This window comes from Heterodontus francisci, chromosome 45, assembly GCF_036365525.1.
Source record: "Heterodontus francisci isolate sHetFra1 chromosome 45, sHetFra1.hap1, whole genome shotgun sequence".
In the NCBI taxonomy this organism is placed as follows: Eukaryota; Metazoa; Chordata; class Chondrichthyes; order Heterodontiformes; family Heterodontidae; genus Heterodontus; species Heterodontus francisci.
Genome location: NC_090415.1, coordinates 1,826,608 through 1,842,752, shown reverse-complemented (window position 1 = coordinate 1,842,752; position 16,145 = coordinate 1,826,608). Strand labels below are relative to the sequence as shown.

The 16,145-nt window shown below is 54.5% G+C and overlaps 1 protein-coding gene across 1 annotated transcript in view; it reads right to left on the bottom strand.

Annotated features, from left to right (window-relative positions):
• The window catches only part of LOC137356265 (deleted in malignant brain tumors 1 protein-like), a 44,054-nt gene extending 29,252 nt beyond the window's left edge, over positions 1-14,802 (bottom strand). The window contains exons 1-6 of the mRNA XM_068022138.1: positions 14,757-14,802; positions 12,112-12,426; positions 10,669-10,977; positions 8,545-8,856; positions 7,604-7,918; positions 5,218-5,532 (exon numbers count right to left, since the gene is read on the bottom strand). Coding sequence (XP_067878239.1) covers positions 5,218-5,532; positions 7,604-7,918; positions 8,545-8,856; positions 10,669-10,977; positions 12,112-12,426; positions 14,757-14,802 — 1,612 coding nt within the window. The remainder of the gene's footprint in view (positions 1-5,217; positions 5,533-7,603; positions 7,919-8,544; positions 8,857-10,668; positions 10,978-12,111; positions 12,427-14,756) is intronic.
• Positions 14,803-16,145: the final 1,343 nt, after the last annotated feature.

The window sequence follows — 16,145 nt, the reverse complement described above, 5'->3', positions numbered from 1 at the left end:
TAGACTGGGCGGGATATTAAAGTGTACGTGGAGTGAGGGAAGGAGTGGAATTAGACTGGGCGGGATATTGAAGTGTACTAGGAGTGAGGGGGGAAGAGTGGGATTAGACTGGGTGGGATATTAAAGGGTACGGGAAGTGAGGGGGAGAGTGGGATTAGACTGGGTGGGATATTAAAGGGTACGGGAAGTGAGGGGGAGAGTGGGATTAGACTGGGTGGGATATTAAAGTGTACGGGGAGGTGGGGAGGAGAGTGGGATTAGACTGGGCGGGATATTAAAGTGTACGTGGAGTGAGGGAGCAAGAGAGTGGGATTAGACTGGGTGGGATATTGAAGTGTACTAGGAGTGAGGGGGGAAGAGTGGGATTAGACTGGGTGGGATATTGAAGTGTACTAGGAGTGAGGGGGGAAGAGTGGGATTAGACTGGGTGGGATATTAAAGTGTACGGGGAGGTGAGGAGGAGAGTGGGATTAGACTGGGTGGGATATTAAAGTGTACGGGGAGGTGAGGAGGAGAGTGGGATTAGACTGGGTGGGATATTAAAGTGTACGGAGAGGTGAGGGAGCAAGAGAGTGGGATTAGACTGGGTGGGATATTAAAGTGTACGGAGAGGTGAGGGAGCAAGAGAGTGGGATTAGACTGGGTGGGATATTAAAGTGTACGGAGAGGTGGGGAGGGGAGTGGGATTAGACTGGGCGGGATATTAAAGTGTACGTGGAGTGAGGGAAGGAGTGGAATTAGACTGGGTGGGATATTGAAGTGTACTAGGAGTGAGGGGGGAAGAGTGGGATTAGACTGGGTGGGTTATTAAAGTGTACGGGGAGGTGAGGAGGAGAGTGGGATTAGACTGGGTGGGATATTAAAGTGTACGGGGAGGTGAGGAGGAGAGTGGGATTAGACTGGGTGGGATATTAAAGTGTACGTGGAGTGAGGGAAGGAGTGGAATTAGACTGGGTGGGATATTGAAGTGTACTAGGAGTGAGGGGGGAAGAGTGGGATTAGACTGGGTGGGTTATTAAAGTGTACGGGGAGGTGGGGAGGTGAGGAGGAGAGTGGGATTAGACTGGGTGGGATATTAAAGTGTACGGGGAGGTGAGGAGGAGAGTGGGATTAGACTGGGTAGGATATTAAAGTGTACGGGGAGGTGAGGAGAAGAGTGGGATTAGACTGGGTGGGATATTAAAGTGTACGTGGAGTGAGGGAAGGAGTGGAATTAGACTGGGCGGGATATTGAAGTGTACTAGGAGTGAGGGGGGAAGAGTGGGATTAGACTGGGTGGGATATTAAAGTGTACGGGGAGGTGAGGAGGAGAGTGGGATTAGACTGGGTGGGATATTAAAGTGTACGGGGAGGTGAGGAGGAGAGTGGGATTAGACTGGGTGGGATATTAAAGTGTACGGAGAGGTGAGGGAGCAAGAGAGTGGGATTAGACTGGGTGGGATATTAAAGTGTACGGAGAGGTGAGGGAGCAAGAGAGTGGGATTAGACTGGGTGGGATATTAAAGTGGACGGAGAGGTGGGGAGGGGAGTGGGATTAGACTGGGCGGGATATTAAAGTGTACGGGGAGGTGGGGAGGGGAGTGGGATTAGACTGGGCGGGATATTAAAGTGTACGTGGAGTGAGGGAAGGAGTGGAATTAGACTGGGCGGGATATTGAAGTGTACTAGGAGTGAGGGGGGAAGAGTGGGATTAGACTGGGTGGGATATTAAAGGGTACGGGAAGTGAGGGGGAGAGTGGGATTAGACTGGGTGGGTTATTAAAGTGTACGGGGAGGTGAGGAGGAGAGTGGGATTATACTGGGTGGGATATTAAAGTGTACGGGGAGGTGAGGGAGCAAGAGAGTGGGATTAGACTGGGTGGGATATTAAAGTGTACGGAGAGGTGAGGGAGCAAGAGAGTGGGATTAGACTGGGTGGGATATTAAAGTGTACGGAGAGGTGAGGGAGCAAGAGAGTGGGATTAGACTGGGTGGGATATTAAAGTGTACGGGGAGGTGGGGAGGAGAGTGGGATTAGACTGGGCGGGATATTAAAGTGTACGGGGAGGTGAGGAGGAGAGTGGGATTAGACTGGGTGGGATATTAAAGTGTACGGGGAGGTGAGGGAGCAAGAGAGTGGGATTAGACTGGGCGGGATATTAAAGTGTACGTGGAGTGAGGGAAGGAGTGGAATTAGACTGGGCGGGATATTGAAGTGTACTGTGAGTGAGGGGGGAAGAGTGGGATTAGACTGGGTGGGATATTAAAGGGTACGGGAAGTGAGGGGGAGAGTGGGATTAGACTGGGTGGGTTATGAAAGGGTGCGGGGAGTGAGGAGGAGACTGGGATTAGACTGGGTGGGATATGAAAGGGTGAGGGGGGAAGAGTGGGATTAGACTGGGTGGGATATTAAAGGGTACGGGAAGTGAGGGGGAGAGTGGGATTATACTGGGTGGTTTATGAAAGGGTGCGGGGAGTGAGGAGGAGACTGGGATTAGACTGGGTGGGATATGAAAGGGTGAGGGGGGAAGAGTGGGATTAGACTGGGTGGGATATTAAAGGGTACGGGAAGTGAGGGGGAGAGTGGGATTAGACTGGGTGGGTTATGAAAGGGTGCAGGGAGTGAGGAGGAGAGTGGGGTTGGACTGGGTGGGATATTAAAGGGTGTGGAGAGTTAGGGGAACAGTGGGATTAGACTGGGTGGGATATGAAAGGGTGCGGGGAGTGAGGAGGAGAGTGGGATTAGACTGGGTGGGATATGAAAGGGTATGGGGAGTGAGGGGGAGAGTGGGATTGGACTGGGTGGGATATTAAAGGGTGTGGAGAGTGAGGGGAACAGTGGGATTAGACTGGGTGGGATATGAAAGGGTGCGGGGAGTGAGGGGGAGAGTGGGATTAGACTGGGTGGGATATGAAAGGGTGCGGGGAGTGAGGGGGAGAGTGGGATTAGACTGGGTGGGTTATGAAAGGGTGCGGGGAGTGAGGAGGAGAGTGGGGTTGGACTGGGTGGGATATTAAAGGGTGTGGAGAGTTAGGGGAACAGTGGGATTAGACTGGGTGGGATATTAAAGGGTGCGGGGAGTGAGGAGGAAAGTGGGATTAGACTGGGTGGGATATGAAAGGGTGCGGGGAGTGAGGAGGAAAGTGGGATTAGACTGGGTGGGATATTAAAGTGTACGGGGAGGTGAGGAGGCGAGTGGGATTAGACTGGGTGGGATATTAAAGTGTACGGGGAGGTGAGGGAGAAAGAGAGTGGGATTAGACTGGGTGGGATATTAAAGTGTACGGGGAGGTGAGGGAGCAAGAGAGTGGGATTAGACTGGGTGGGATATTAAAGTGTACGGGGAGGTGGGGAGGAGAGTGGGATTAGACTGGGTGGGATATTAAAGTGTACGTGGAGTGAGGGAAGGAGTGGAATTAGACTGGGCGGGATATTGAAGTGTACTAGGAGTGAGGGGGGAAGAGTGGGATTAGACTGGGCGGGATATTAAAGGGTACGGGAAGTGAGGGGGAGAGTGGGATTAGACTGGGTGGGTTATGAAAGGGTGCGGGGAGTGAGGAGGAGACTGGGATTAGACTGGGTGGGATATGAAAGGGTGAGGGGGGAAGAGTGGGATTAGACTGGGTGGGATATTAAAGGGTACGGGAAGTGAGGGGGAGAGTGGGATTAGACTGGGTGGGATATTAAAGGGTACGGGAAGTGAGGGGGAGAGTGGGATTAGACTGGGTGGTTTATGAAAGGGTGCGGGGAGTGAGGAGGAGACTGGGATTAGACTGGGTGGGATATGAAAGGGTGAGGGGGGAAGAGTGGGATTAGACTGGGTGGGATATTAAAGGGTACGGGAAGTGAGGGGGAGAGTGGGATTAGACTGGGTGGGTTATGAAAGGGTGCAGGGAGTGAGGAGGAGAGTGGGATTGGACTGGGTGGGATATTAAAGGGTGTGGAGAGTTAGGGGAACAGTGGGATTAGACTGGGTGGGATATGAAAGGGTGCGGGGAGTGAGGAGGAAAGTGGGATTAGACTGGGTGGGATATGAAAGGGTATGGGGAGTGAGGGGGAGAGTGGGATTAGACTGGGTGGGATATTAAAGGGTGTGGAGAGTGAGGGGAACAGTGGGATTAGACTGGGTGGGTTATGAAAGGGTGCGGGGAGTGAGGGGGAGAGTGGGATTGGACTGGGTGGGTTATGAAAGGGTGCGGGGAGTGAGGAGGAAAGTGGGATTAGACTGGGTGGGATATGAAAGGGTATGGGGAGTGAGGGGGAGAGTGGGATTGGACTGGGTGGGATATTAAAGGGTGTGGAGAGTGAGGGGAACAGTGGGATTAGACTGGGTGGGATATGAAAGGGTGAGGAGAGTTAGGAGGAAAGTGGGATTAGACTGGGTGGGATATGAAAGGGTGCGGGGAGTGAGGAGGAAAGTGGGATTAGACTGGGTGGGATATGAAAGGGTATGGGGAGTGAGGGGGAGAGTGGGATTGGACTGGGTGGGATATTAAAGGGTGTGGAGAGTGAGGGGAACAGTGGGATTAGACTGGGTGGGATATGAAAGGGTGAGGAGAGTTAGGAGGAAAGTGGGATTAGACTGGGTGGGATATGAAAGGGTATGGGGAGTGAGGGGGAGAGTGGGATTGGACTGGGTGGGATATTAAAGGGTGTGGAGAGTGAGGGGGAGAGTGGGATTAGACTGGGTGGGTTATGAAAGGGTGCGGGGAGTGAGGGGGAGAGTGGGGTTGGACTGGGTGGGATATTAAAGGATGCGGGGAGTGAGGGGGAGAGTGGGATTAGACTGGGTGGGTTATGAAAGGGTGCGGGGAGTGAGGAGGAGAGTGGGGTTGGACTGGGTGGGATATTAAAGGGTGTGGAGAGTTAGGGGAACAGTGGGATTAGACTGGGTGGGATATGAAAGGGTGCGGGGAGTAAGGAGGAAAGTGGGATTAGACTGGGTGGGATATTAAAGGGTGTGGGGGGAGTGGGATTAGACTGGGTGGGATATGAAAGGGTGCGGGGAGTAAGGAGGAAAGTGGGATTAGACTGGGTGGAATATGAAAGTGTACGGGGAGTGAGGAGTGAGACTGGGTGGGATATGAAAAGGTATGGGGAGTGAGGAGGAGAGTGGGATTAGACTGGGTGGGATATTAAAGGGTACAGGGAGAGAGGAGAGTGGGATTAGACTGGGTGGGATATTAAAGGGTATCGGTAGTGAGGAGGAGAGTGGCATGTTGACTGAGCCCCCTCACCTGAGCAGGTAACTCCAGCGTCCTGGCTGTGTGTGCAGTTCTTCACTCCCGATGGGCTGTCAGAGCACTGATCGAGGGCAGGCTCCGTCCCAAGACACCTCACACCCTCAATCCAGATATCCCCAGTCCCCTCTCCGTAGTAGGCTCCGGTCCGTTCAGACAGGGCCGTCCCGCAGTTCAACACTCGGCAGACCACGTTCGCTGCGTTTACATCCCAGCCGTTGTCGCAGACGGTCCCCCAGACGGAGTCACGATAGACCTCGACTCTCCCGGAGCACATGTTATTCCCGTTCGCCAGCCTGATAGGTATTGGCCCTGGAACGGAGATGGGAACACGGTCTCAGGTTTGTCACACTGTTCGTCGAACATCCAGTCCCAAACGAGCAGAAATTTCCGCAAACTAAATATTGGGAAGAATGAAGGCCGCCTCAAACTCGGCTGCCTCGCCACTGACTCCAGCCCTGGCTATTCCACCGCCTGCAGCGCCGCCCGTCTCCATCCCGGTCTCAGCTCATCTGCTGCTGAAACCCTCGTCCGTGCCCTTCCTTCCCGCTCCAGACGCCGACTACTCCCACGCCCTCCCTCCGCCCGTCTCCCATCTCCCGCTCTCCGTCAACTTCATGCATCCGAAACACCTGCTGCCCCCCCTCTGTGTCCTAACTCACACCGAGTCCTGTTCACCCCTCACTCCCTCCCTGTGCTCGCTGACCTCCACTGGCTCCCGGTCCGGCAACGCCTCAATTTTAAAATTCTCATCCTCCTGTTCAAATCCCTCAATGGCCCCTCGCTCACCCACCCCCCCTCCCACCTCCTCCCTATCTCTGTAACCTCCTCCAGCCCCTACAAGTCTCATCCTCCTCTTCTACTCCCTTCAAGGCCCCTCACCCTCTCCCGACCCCAACTTCTGTGACGGTTTACTGTGGTAAACGCACAATGTAAAAACAAGGTGTTGTTGCTGTTAATCCCACTGCCCCGCTCTCTCCCCATAGCCCTGTATCAATCCCCAAACTAATCCCACTGCCCCGCTCTCTCCCCATAGCCCTGTATCAATCCCCAAACTAATCCCACCGCCCCGCTCTCTCCCCATAGCCCTGTATCAATCCCCAAACAAATCCCACTGCCCCGCTCTCTCCCCAAAGCCCTGTATCAATCCCCAAACTAATCCCACTGCCCCATTATCTCCCCACAGCCCTGTATCAATCCCCAAACTAATCCCACTGCCCCGCTCTCTCCCCGTAGCCCTGTATCAATCCCCAAACTAATCCCACTGCCCCGCTCTCTCCCCATAGCCCTGTATCAATCCCCAAACTAATACCACTGCCCCATTCTCTCCCCATAGCCCTGTATCAATCCCCAAACTAATCCCACTGCCCTATTCTCTCCCCATAGCCCTGCATCAATCCCCAAACTAATCCCACTGCCTCGCTCTCTCCCCATAGCCCTGTATCAATCCCCAAACTAATCCCACTGCCCTATTCTCTCCCCATAGCCCTGCATCAATCCCCAAACAAATCCCACTGCCCCGCTCTCTCTCCATAGCCCTGTATCAATCCCCAAACTAATCCCACTGCCCCGCTCTCTCCCCATAGCCCTGTATCAATCCCCAAACTAATCCCACTGCCCCATTCTCTCCCCATAGCCCTGTATCAATCCCCAAACTAATCCCACTGCCCCGCTCTCTCCCCATAGCCCTGTATCAATCCCCAAACAAATCCCACTGCCCCGCTCTCTCCCCATAGCCCTGTATCAATCCCCAAACTAATCCCACTGCCCCATTCTCTCCCCATAGCCCTGTATCAATCCTCCAAACTAATCCCACTGCCCCATTCTCTCCCCATAGTCCTGTATCAGTCCCCAAACTAATCCCACTGCCCTGCTCTCTCCCCATAGTCCTGTATCAATCCTCCAAACTAATCCCACTGCCCCATTCTCTCCCCATAGCCCTGTATCAATCCCCAAACTAATCCCACTGCCCTGCTCTCTCCCCATAGTCCTGTATCAATCCTCCAAACTAATCCCACTGCCCCATTCTCTCCCCACAGCCCTGTATCAATCCCCAAACTAATCCCACTGCCCCGCTCTCTCCCCATAGCCTTGAATCAATCCCCAAACTAATCCCACTGCCCCATTCTCTCCCCATAGCCCTGTATCAATCCCCAAACTAATCCCACTGCCCCATTCTCTCCCCATAGCCCTGTATCAATCCCCAAACTAATCCCACTGCCCCGCTCTTTCCCCATAGCCCTGTATCAATCCCCAAACTAATCCCACCAGTTCGTGTTTTGTCTATGATCTTGTGCTAGTTGTCGGTATGTTCAGGAATTAATGACTAAAGATACATTGCGAAACTGATCATAGACCCGGGGGACAGGTGTCCCCCGCTCACCTGAGCAGGTCACTCCGGCGTCCTGGCTGTGTGTGCAGTTCTTCCCCACTCGAGGGTTGGCGGAGCACTGATCGAGGGTAGACTCCGTCCCAAGACACCTCACACCCTCAATCCAGATGTCCCCAGTCCCCTCTCCGTAGTAGGCTCCAGTCCGTTCAGACAGTGCCGTCCCGCAGTTCAACACCCTGCAGACCACGCTCCCTGCGTTTACATCCCAGCCATTGTCACAGACGGTCCCCCAGACGGAGTTACGATAGACCTCGACTCTCCCGGAGCACATGTTATTCCCGTTCGCCAGGCGGACGGGCACGGGACCTGGAGTGGAGGCGGGAACACGGTGAAATGTGCACTGGACTATCGACGCAAACATACAGTTCTTCACCGGATATTAATTGTACGCAGGTTCTGGGCTTTCACTGGGATTCACCTGTGCCCCGATAAATAGGAAAAGATTGCAATGGCGAGGAGATGCAAGTTTGTCCTGTGTGTCTCTGTAAATAAATCTTTATAAAAGTGTGTAAACATTAGCTCCAGGTCTATCTTTCACCAACTTTCTGGAGGAGAACATTTAGAACTATCAGGAAAGACTGAACAGGCTGGGGCACTTTTCTCCAGAAGAGAGAAGGCTGAGGGGTCACCTGATGGAGGTTTTTAAGATTATGAATGGGTTTTCGATAGGGTCGACGGAGAGAAGATGTTTCCGCTCGGGGGCGAGACCGGAACGAGGGAGCCATTGATATAAGGTAATCACTAATAAATCCAATGTGGGGGGGGGGGGGGGGGGGAATTCAGGAGAGACGTCTTTCCCCAGAGAGTGGGGAGAATGTGGAACCCGCTACCACAGGGAGTGGGTTGAGGCGAGTCGCAGAGATGTATTTTGAGGGGGGTGGGGGGTGGGGTGAGATGAAGAGGGGGCGGGAGGAGGCTCGTGCGTGACCTACCTGAGCAGACGACCCCAGCCTGCCGGACCCGGGCACTGCTGTCGGCACCCAGCGGGTTGGAGAGACACTGGTCCAGGGAGCGCTCCGTCCCGTTGCACCGGACGCCGCCGAGCAGGACCTCACCACTCCCCTGCCCGTGGTAGGCCCCGCTTACCGACACGGCCTCCCCGCAGTTCAGCTGCTGGCAGACCACGTTCCCTTCGCTCAGCTCCCAGCCCTCGCTGCTGACCGCCCCCCAGCTCGAGTTGTGAAGGATCTCCACTCTGCCCGAGCACATGTTCCTCCCATCTGTCAGTCTGAGCGGGAAAGGCCCTGTGCAGGGAAAACACCAGGTTGGATCATTCTCCGACATTAACCTTCCCTTCTTGGAGGAACAGCAGGATCCCATTTAGCCTCCCCCCTCAAGCCTGTTAAACAGGAACAGCAGGATCCCATTCAGCCTCCTCCCCCCTCAAGCCTGTTAAACAGGAACAGGAGGCTTCCATTCAGCCTCCCCCCTCAAGCCTGTTACACAGGAACAGCAGGATCCCATTCAGCCTCCTCCCTCCCTCGAGTCTGTTACACAGGAACAGCAGGATCCCATTCAGCCTCCCCCACCTTGAGCCTGTAACACAGGAATAGGAGGATCCCATTCAGTCTCCCCCCCCCTCGAGCCTGTTACACAGGAACAGCAGGATCCCATTTAGCCTCCCCCCTCAAGCCTGTTAAACAGGAACAGCAGGATCCCATTCAGTCTCCCCCCCCTCGGGCCTGTTACACAGGAACAGCAGGATCCCATTCAGCCTCCCCCCCCCTCGAGCCTGTTACACAGGAACAGCAGGATCCCATTTAGCCTCCCCCCTCAAGCCTGTTAAACAGGAACAGCAGGATCCCATTCAGCCTCCCCCCCCTCGAGCCTGTTACACAGGAACAGCAGGATCCCATTTAGCCTCCCCCCCTCAAGCCTGTTACACAGGAACAGCAGGATCCCATTTAGCCTCCCCCCTCAAGCCTGTTACACAGGAACAGCAGGATCCCATTCAGCCTCCCCCCCCCTCAAGCTTACACAGGAACAGCAGGATCCCATTTAGCCTCCCCCCTCAAGCCTGTTAAACAGGAACAGCAGGATCCCATTCAGCCTCCACCCTCCCTCGAGCCTGTTGCACAGGAACAGCAGGATCCCATTTAGCCTCCCCCCTCAAGCCTGTTACACAGGAACAGCAGGATCCCATTTAGCCTCCCCCCTCAAGCCTGTTACACAGGAACAGCAGGATCCCATTCAGCCCCCTCCCTCGAGCCTGTTACACAGGAATAGGAGGATCCCATTCAGCCACCTCCCTCGAGCCTGTTACACAGGAACAGGAGGATCCCATTCAGCCCCCCCCTCGAGCCTGTTACACAGGAACAGGAGGATCCCATTCAGCCCCCTCCCTCGAGCCTGTTACACAGGAATAGGAGGATCCCATTCAGCCCCCTCCTCGAGCCTGTTACACAGGAACAGGAGGATCCCATTCAGCCCCCTCCCTCGAGCCTGTTACACAGGAATAGGAGGATCCCATTCAGCCCCCTCCTCGAGCCTGTTACACAGGAACAGGAGGATCCCATTCAGCGTCCCCCCTCGAGCCTGTTACACAGGAACAGGAGGATCCCATTCAGCCTCCCCCCTCGAGCCTGTTACACAGGAACAGGAGGACCCCATTCAGCCCCCCTCTCGAACATGTTACACAGGAACAGGAGGATCCCATTCAGCCTCCCCCCTCGAGCCTGTTACACAGGAACAGGAGGACCCCATTCAGCCCCCCCCTCGAGCCTGTTACACAGGAACAGGAAGATCCCATTCAGCCCCTCCCTCGAGCCTGTTACACAGGAACAGGAGGATCCCATTCAGCCTCCACCCCCTCGAGCCTGTTGCACAGGAACAGGAGGACCCCATTCAGCCCCCCTCGAGAACATGTTACACAGGAACAGGAGGATCCCATTCAGCCTCCTCCTCGAGCCTGTTACACAGGAACAGGAGGATCCCATTCAGCCCCCGTCGTTTACCAGCTAACTCAGGACAGGCTGCCTATGGAGCCTGGGCCCTCCTGCTCTGTGTGGGTCCGAACGTTGCAAACCCTTTAAGTGCTGCGCACCATCACTGCTGACCTGAGCAGGTGAGTCCAGCGTGATGACCGTGGGTACAGTTGCCGACACTCCTCCGGCCTGTCGGGCACTCGCTGATGGTCGCCTCGGTCCCAACGCAGCCCACGTCGTCCAGCCAGGTGGGACCTCCTCCTGGGGCGAAGCTGGTGTTCACGGACACAGCAGCCCCGCACCCGAGCTGACGGCAGACGATCGAGGCATCCACGAGGTCCCAGTTACGATCGCAAACCGTGCCCCAGGAGGAATTCTTGTACACCTCAACTCTCCCTGAGCATGAGTCAGGACCTCCATGCAGTCTGGGGGGCACCGGACCTGGAGAAGGAGCAACACAAAACTTACACTGTGAGGTGGTGCCACAACACATAGAGTCATCACACCCACTGTCCTGACGGGGATACCTGTGCACAAAGGGCTGCCCAGAACTCTACCCTCCCACTCCATCAATCTTCACTGCCCCCTCTCCCTGACTCTAATACCCCTCCTATAATGGGGTATCCAGAACTCTACCCTCCCACTCTATCAATCTTCACTGCTCCCTCTCCCTGACTCTAATACCCCTCCTATAATGGGGTATCCAGAACTCTACCCTCCCATTCTATCAATCTTCACTGCCCCCTCTCCCTGACTCTAATACCCCTCCTATAATGAGGTATCCAGAACTCTACCCTCCCACTCTATCAAACTTCACTGCCCCCTCTCCCTGACTCTAATACCCCTCCTATAATGGGGTAACCAGAACTCTGCCCTCCCATTCTATCAATCTTCACTGCTCCCTCTCCCTGACTCTAATACCCCTCCTAGAATGGGGTATCCAGAACACTACCCTCCCATTCTATCAATCTTCACTGCTCCCTCTCCCTGACTCTAATACCCCTCCTATAATGGGGTAACCAGAACTCTGCCCTCCCATTCTATCAATCTTCACTGCCCCCTCTCCCTGACTCTAATACCCCTCCTATAATGGGGTAACCAGAACTCTGCCCTCCCATTCTATCAATCTTCACCGCCCCCTCTCCCTGACTCTAATACCCCTCCTATAATGGGGTAACCAGAACTCTGCCCTCCCATTCTATCAATCTTCACTGCTCCCTCTCCCTGACTCTAATACCCCTCCTAGAATGGGGTATCCAGAACACTACCCTCCCATTCTATCAATCTTCACTGCTCCCTCTCCCTGACTCTAATACCCCTCCTATAATGGGGTATACTTGCTCACCACTAGCCCTTGCTGGGAGTAGCTTCCTCAGCACTGGCTGGGGTTGGACCCTGGGACTTTCCTGTTGTGTGTGTGTGCGGCTCAGTACCAGACTTGGCCGGAATCGACGCGGTTTGCACAGGCCAGGACACGTTCACTCAACGAATACTGCCTGATTGGTGGTGGTGGTGGTGGGGGGCGTGGGGGGGATCTGGACGGCGCCCATTCTCAGTGGGTTAGCTGGCCGTTACCTGAACACTGAACTCCAGCGTCCTCGCTGTGCTGACAGTTGTGCTCGCCCCAGGGTGACGCGGCACATCGATCGAGCGTCGGCTCACTCCCGTCACAGACCACGTCATCCAGCCAGATTGGACCGCTGCCCGGCCCAAAGGAGGCTCCGGTGGTGGCCTGGATCGCCCGCCCGCAGTGGAGCTGCCGGCACACGACCTGCGCGTCATACAGGTCCCAGTAGTCGCTGCAAGCCGTTCCCCAGCGCGAGTCGTGAAAGATCGCCACCCTTCCTCCGCACACATCGTCCCCACCTTCCAGTTTCAACCACTCCAAACCTGGAACAAAAGCAACACAAAGGGTTCATCACCGTCCAATCTCCAATACCAACCTCCTCCGAGGTGTCAGCCCTCGCGGAGTGTCGTGATCTCACCTCTGGGCCAGGAGATCACAGTACTGAGGGAGTGCTGCACTGTCAGAGGGGGATGTATATACTCTAGGACTTGATCTCTATAATCCAGACCGACACTCCACCGGTTTCAGTATGAGGGAGTGCTGCACTGTCGGAGGGAGATGTATATACTCTAGGACTTGATCTCCATAATCCAGACCGACACTCCACCGGTATCAGTACTGAGGGAGTGCTGCACTGTCGGAGGGAGATGTATATACTCCAGGACTTGATCTCCATAATCCAGACCGACACTCCACCGGTGTCAGTACTGAGGGAGTGCTGCACTGTCGGAGGGAGATGTATATACTCTCGGACTTGATCTCCATAATCCAGGCCGACACTCCCCCGGTGCCAGGACTGAGGGAGTGCTGCACTTTCGGAGGGAGATGTATATACTCTAGGACTTGATCTCTATAATCCAGGCCGACACTCCCCCAGTGCCAGTACTGAGGGAGTGCTGCACTGTCGGAGGGAGATGTATATACTCTCGGACTTGATCTCCATAATCCAGACCGACACTCCCCCGGTGTCAGTACTGAGGGAGTGCTGCACTGTCGGAGGGAGATGTATATACTCTAGGACTTGATCTCTATAATCCAGACCGACACTCCCCCGGTGTCAGTACTGAGGGAGTGCTGCACTGTCGGAGGGAGATGTATATACTCTAGGACTTGATCTCTGTAATCCAGACCGACACTCCCCCGGTGTCAGTACTGAGGGAGTGCTGCACTGTCGGAGGGAGATGTATATACTCTCGGACTTGATCTCCATAATCCAGACCGACACTCCCCCGGTGTCAGTACTGAGGGAGTGCTGCACTGTCGGAGGGAGATGTATATACTCTCGGACTTGAGCCCATGCTGATGGGTTCAGGATAAAGCGATGAATACATTTGTCCACAGTAACGCCCAGTTACTAACACGGCCAGCCCGCAGTTCAACTTCTTGCAGACAATGTTTCATCCCAGGCCAGACAGCACCCCACCGAGCCTGTTACACAGGAACATTCAGCCCATTCGGCCTCCCGATAGATCAGCTAACTAAGGACAGACCAGAGAATGGAGCCGGGGTCTCCTGCTCTGTGCGGGTTGGAACATTGCATACACTTCAACTGGTGCCCAAGCATACAGACAGCAGTCATCACACCCACTTCACCGACTCTGATAACCTTCCAAAAATGGATTGCCCATTCGATTGAGCCCAAAACTAATCCCACTGCCCTGGTCTCTCCCCATAGCCCTGTATCAATCCCCAAACTAATCCCACTGCCCTGCTCTCTCCCCATTGCCCTGTATCAATCCCCAAACTAATCCCGCTGCCCCGCTCTCTCCCCATAGCCCTGTATCAATCCCCAAACTAATCCCACTGCCCTGCTGTCTCCCCATAACCCTGTATCAATCCCCAAACTAATCCCACTGCCCTGCTGTCTCCCCATAACCCTGTATCAATCCCCAAACTAATCCCGCTGCCCCGCTCCCTCCCCATATCCCTGCATCAATCCCCAAACTAATCCCACTGCCCTGCTGTCTCCCCATAACCCTGTATCAATCCCCAAACTAATCCCACTGCCCCGCTCTCTCCCCATAGCCCTGTATCAATCCACAAACTAATCCCACTGCCCTGCTGTCTCCCCATAACCCTGTATCAATCCCCAAACTAATCCCACTTCCCCGCTCTCTCCCCAAAGCCCTGTATCAATCCACAAACTAATCCCACTGCCCTGCTCTCTCCCCATAACCCTGTATCAATCCACAAACTAATCCCACTGCCCTGCTGTCTCCCCATAACCCTGTATCAATCCCCAAACTAATCCCACTTCCCCGCTCTCTCCCCATAACCCTGTATCAATCCCCAAACTAATCCCACTGCCCCGCTCTCTCCCCATAGCTCTGTATCAATCACAAACTAATCCCACTGCCCCGCTCTCCCCCCATAGCCCTGTATCAATCCAAAATACTCCCACTGGATCGTGATCAGGAGCAGGAACACTGTTTGATTTCCCCTCTCGCCAACCCAGGGGTCACTGGACATTGAGCAGCAGTCGGAATCTATCGGGGGAGACGAGTCTCGGGTGGGAGTTCCTTTGGACGCCTGCCGATTGGGTGGAGGGGCTGAGAGGCGAGGGTGGGAAAAATCCGACAGTCGATGACTTCGTGATGTCATTGCACAATCACACAGGTGGGTGCGGAACGGGAATGCCGCCAGCTTGACTTACCAGTTGCAGTGGCACATACACCGAGTAACAGCATATGAAACCTCATGTTTGTAGCTCACCGTCTCAACACCTCACTGCAATTCTGCTTTAATTCCCAACCACTTCCCTGTACATGCAGAGAGAGAGAGAGATAGAGAGAGAAACGGTGCCAGGAGAGCTATTTGAACGGGTATTTGCATGCTTGCACGTGATCCTGCACTCAGTTCATCCTCCAACCCAGAATGTGGCGTGTGTTCCTCTACGTACAGCCTCCCCTTGCACTATTCAGAGTAAGGTTTTTCATCGCCCTCCTTGGCTGATCACACTCGCTCACGACAGTGCAGCACTCCCTCAGTACTGACACCGGGGGAGTGTCGGCCTGGATTATGGAGATCAAGTCCTAGAGTATATACATCTCCCTCCGACAGTGCAGCACTCCCTCAGTACTGGCACCGAGGGATTGTCAGTCTGGATTATGGAGATCAAGTCCTGGAGTATATACATCTCCCTCTGACAGTGCAGCACTCCCTCAGTACTGACACCGGGGGAGTGTCGGTCTGGATTATGGAGATCAAGTCCTAGAGTATGTACATCTCCCTCCAACAGTGCAGCACTCCCTCAGTACTAGCACCGGGGAAGTGTCGGTCTGGATTATAGAGATCAAGTCCTAGAGTATATACATCTCCCTCCGACAGTGCAGCACTCCCTCAGTACTGGCACCGGGGGAGTGCCGGTCTGGATTATGGAGATCAAGTCCTAGAGTATATACATCTCCCTCCGACAGTGCAGCACTCCCTCAGTACTGACACCGGGGAGTGTCGGCTTGGATTATGGAGATCAAGTCCGAGAGCATAAACATCTCCCTCCGACAGTGCAGCACTCCCTCAGTACTGACACCGGGGGAGTGTCGGCCTGGATTATGGAGATCAAGTCCTAGAGTATGTACATCTCCCTCCGACAGTGCAGCACTCCCTCAGTACTGACACCGGGGGAGTGTCGGTCTGGATTATGGAGATCAAGTCCGAGAGTATATACATCTCCCTCTGACAGTGCAGCACTCCCTCAGTACTGGCACCGGGGGAGTGTCGGTCTGGATTATAGAGATCAAGTCCAAGAGTATATACATCTCCCTCCGACAGTGCAGCACTCCCTCAGTACTGACACCGGGGGAGTGTCGGTCTGGATTATGGAGATCAAGTCCTAGAGTATATACATCTCCCTCCAACAGTGCAGCACTCCCTCAGTACTAGCACCGGGGGAGTGTCGGTCTGGATTATCGAGATCAAGTCCTAGAGTATATACATCTCCCTCCGACAGTGCAGAACTCCCTCAGTACTGGCACCGAGGGATTGTCAGTCTGGATTATGGAGATCAAGTCCTGGAGTATATACATCTCCCTCTGACAGTGCA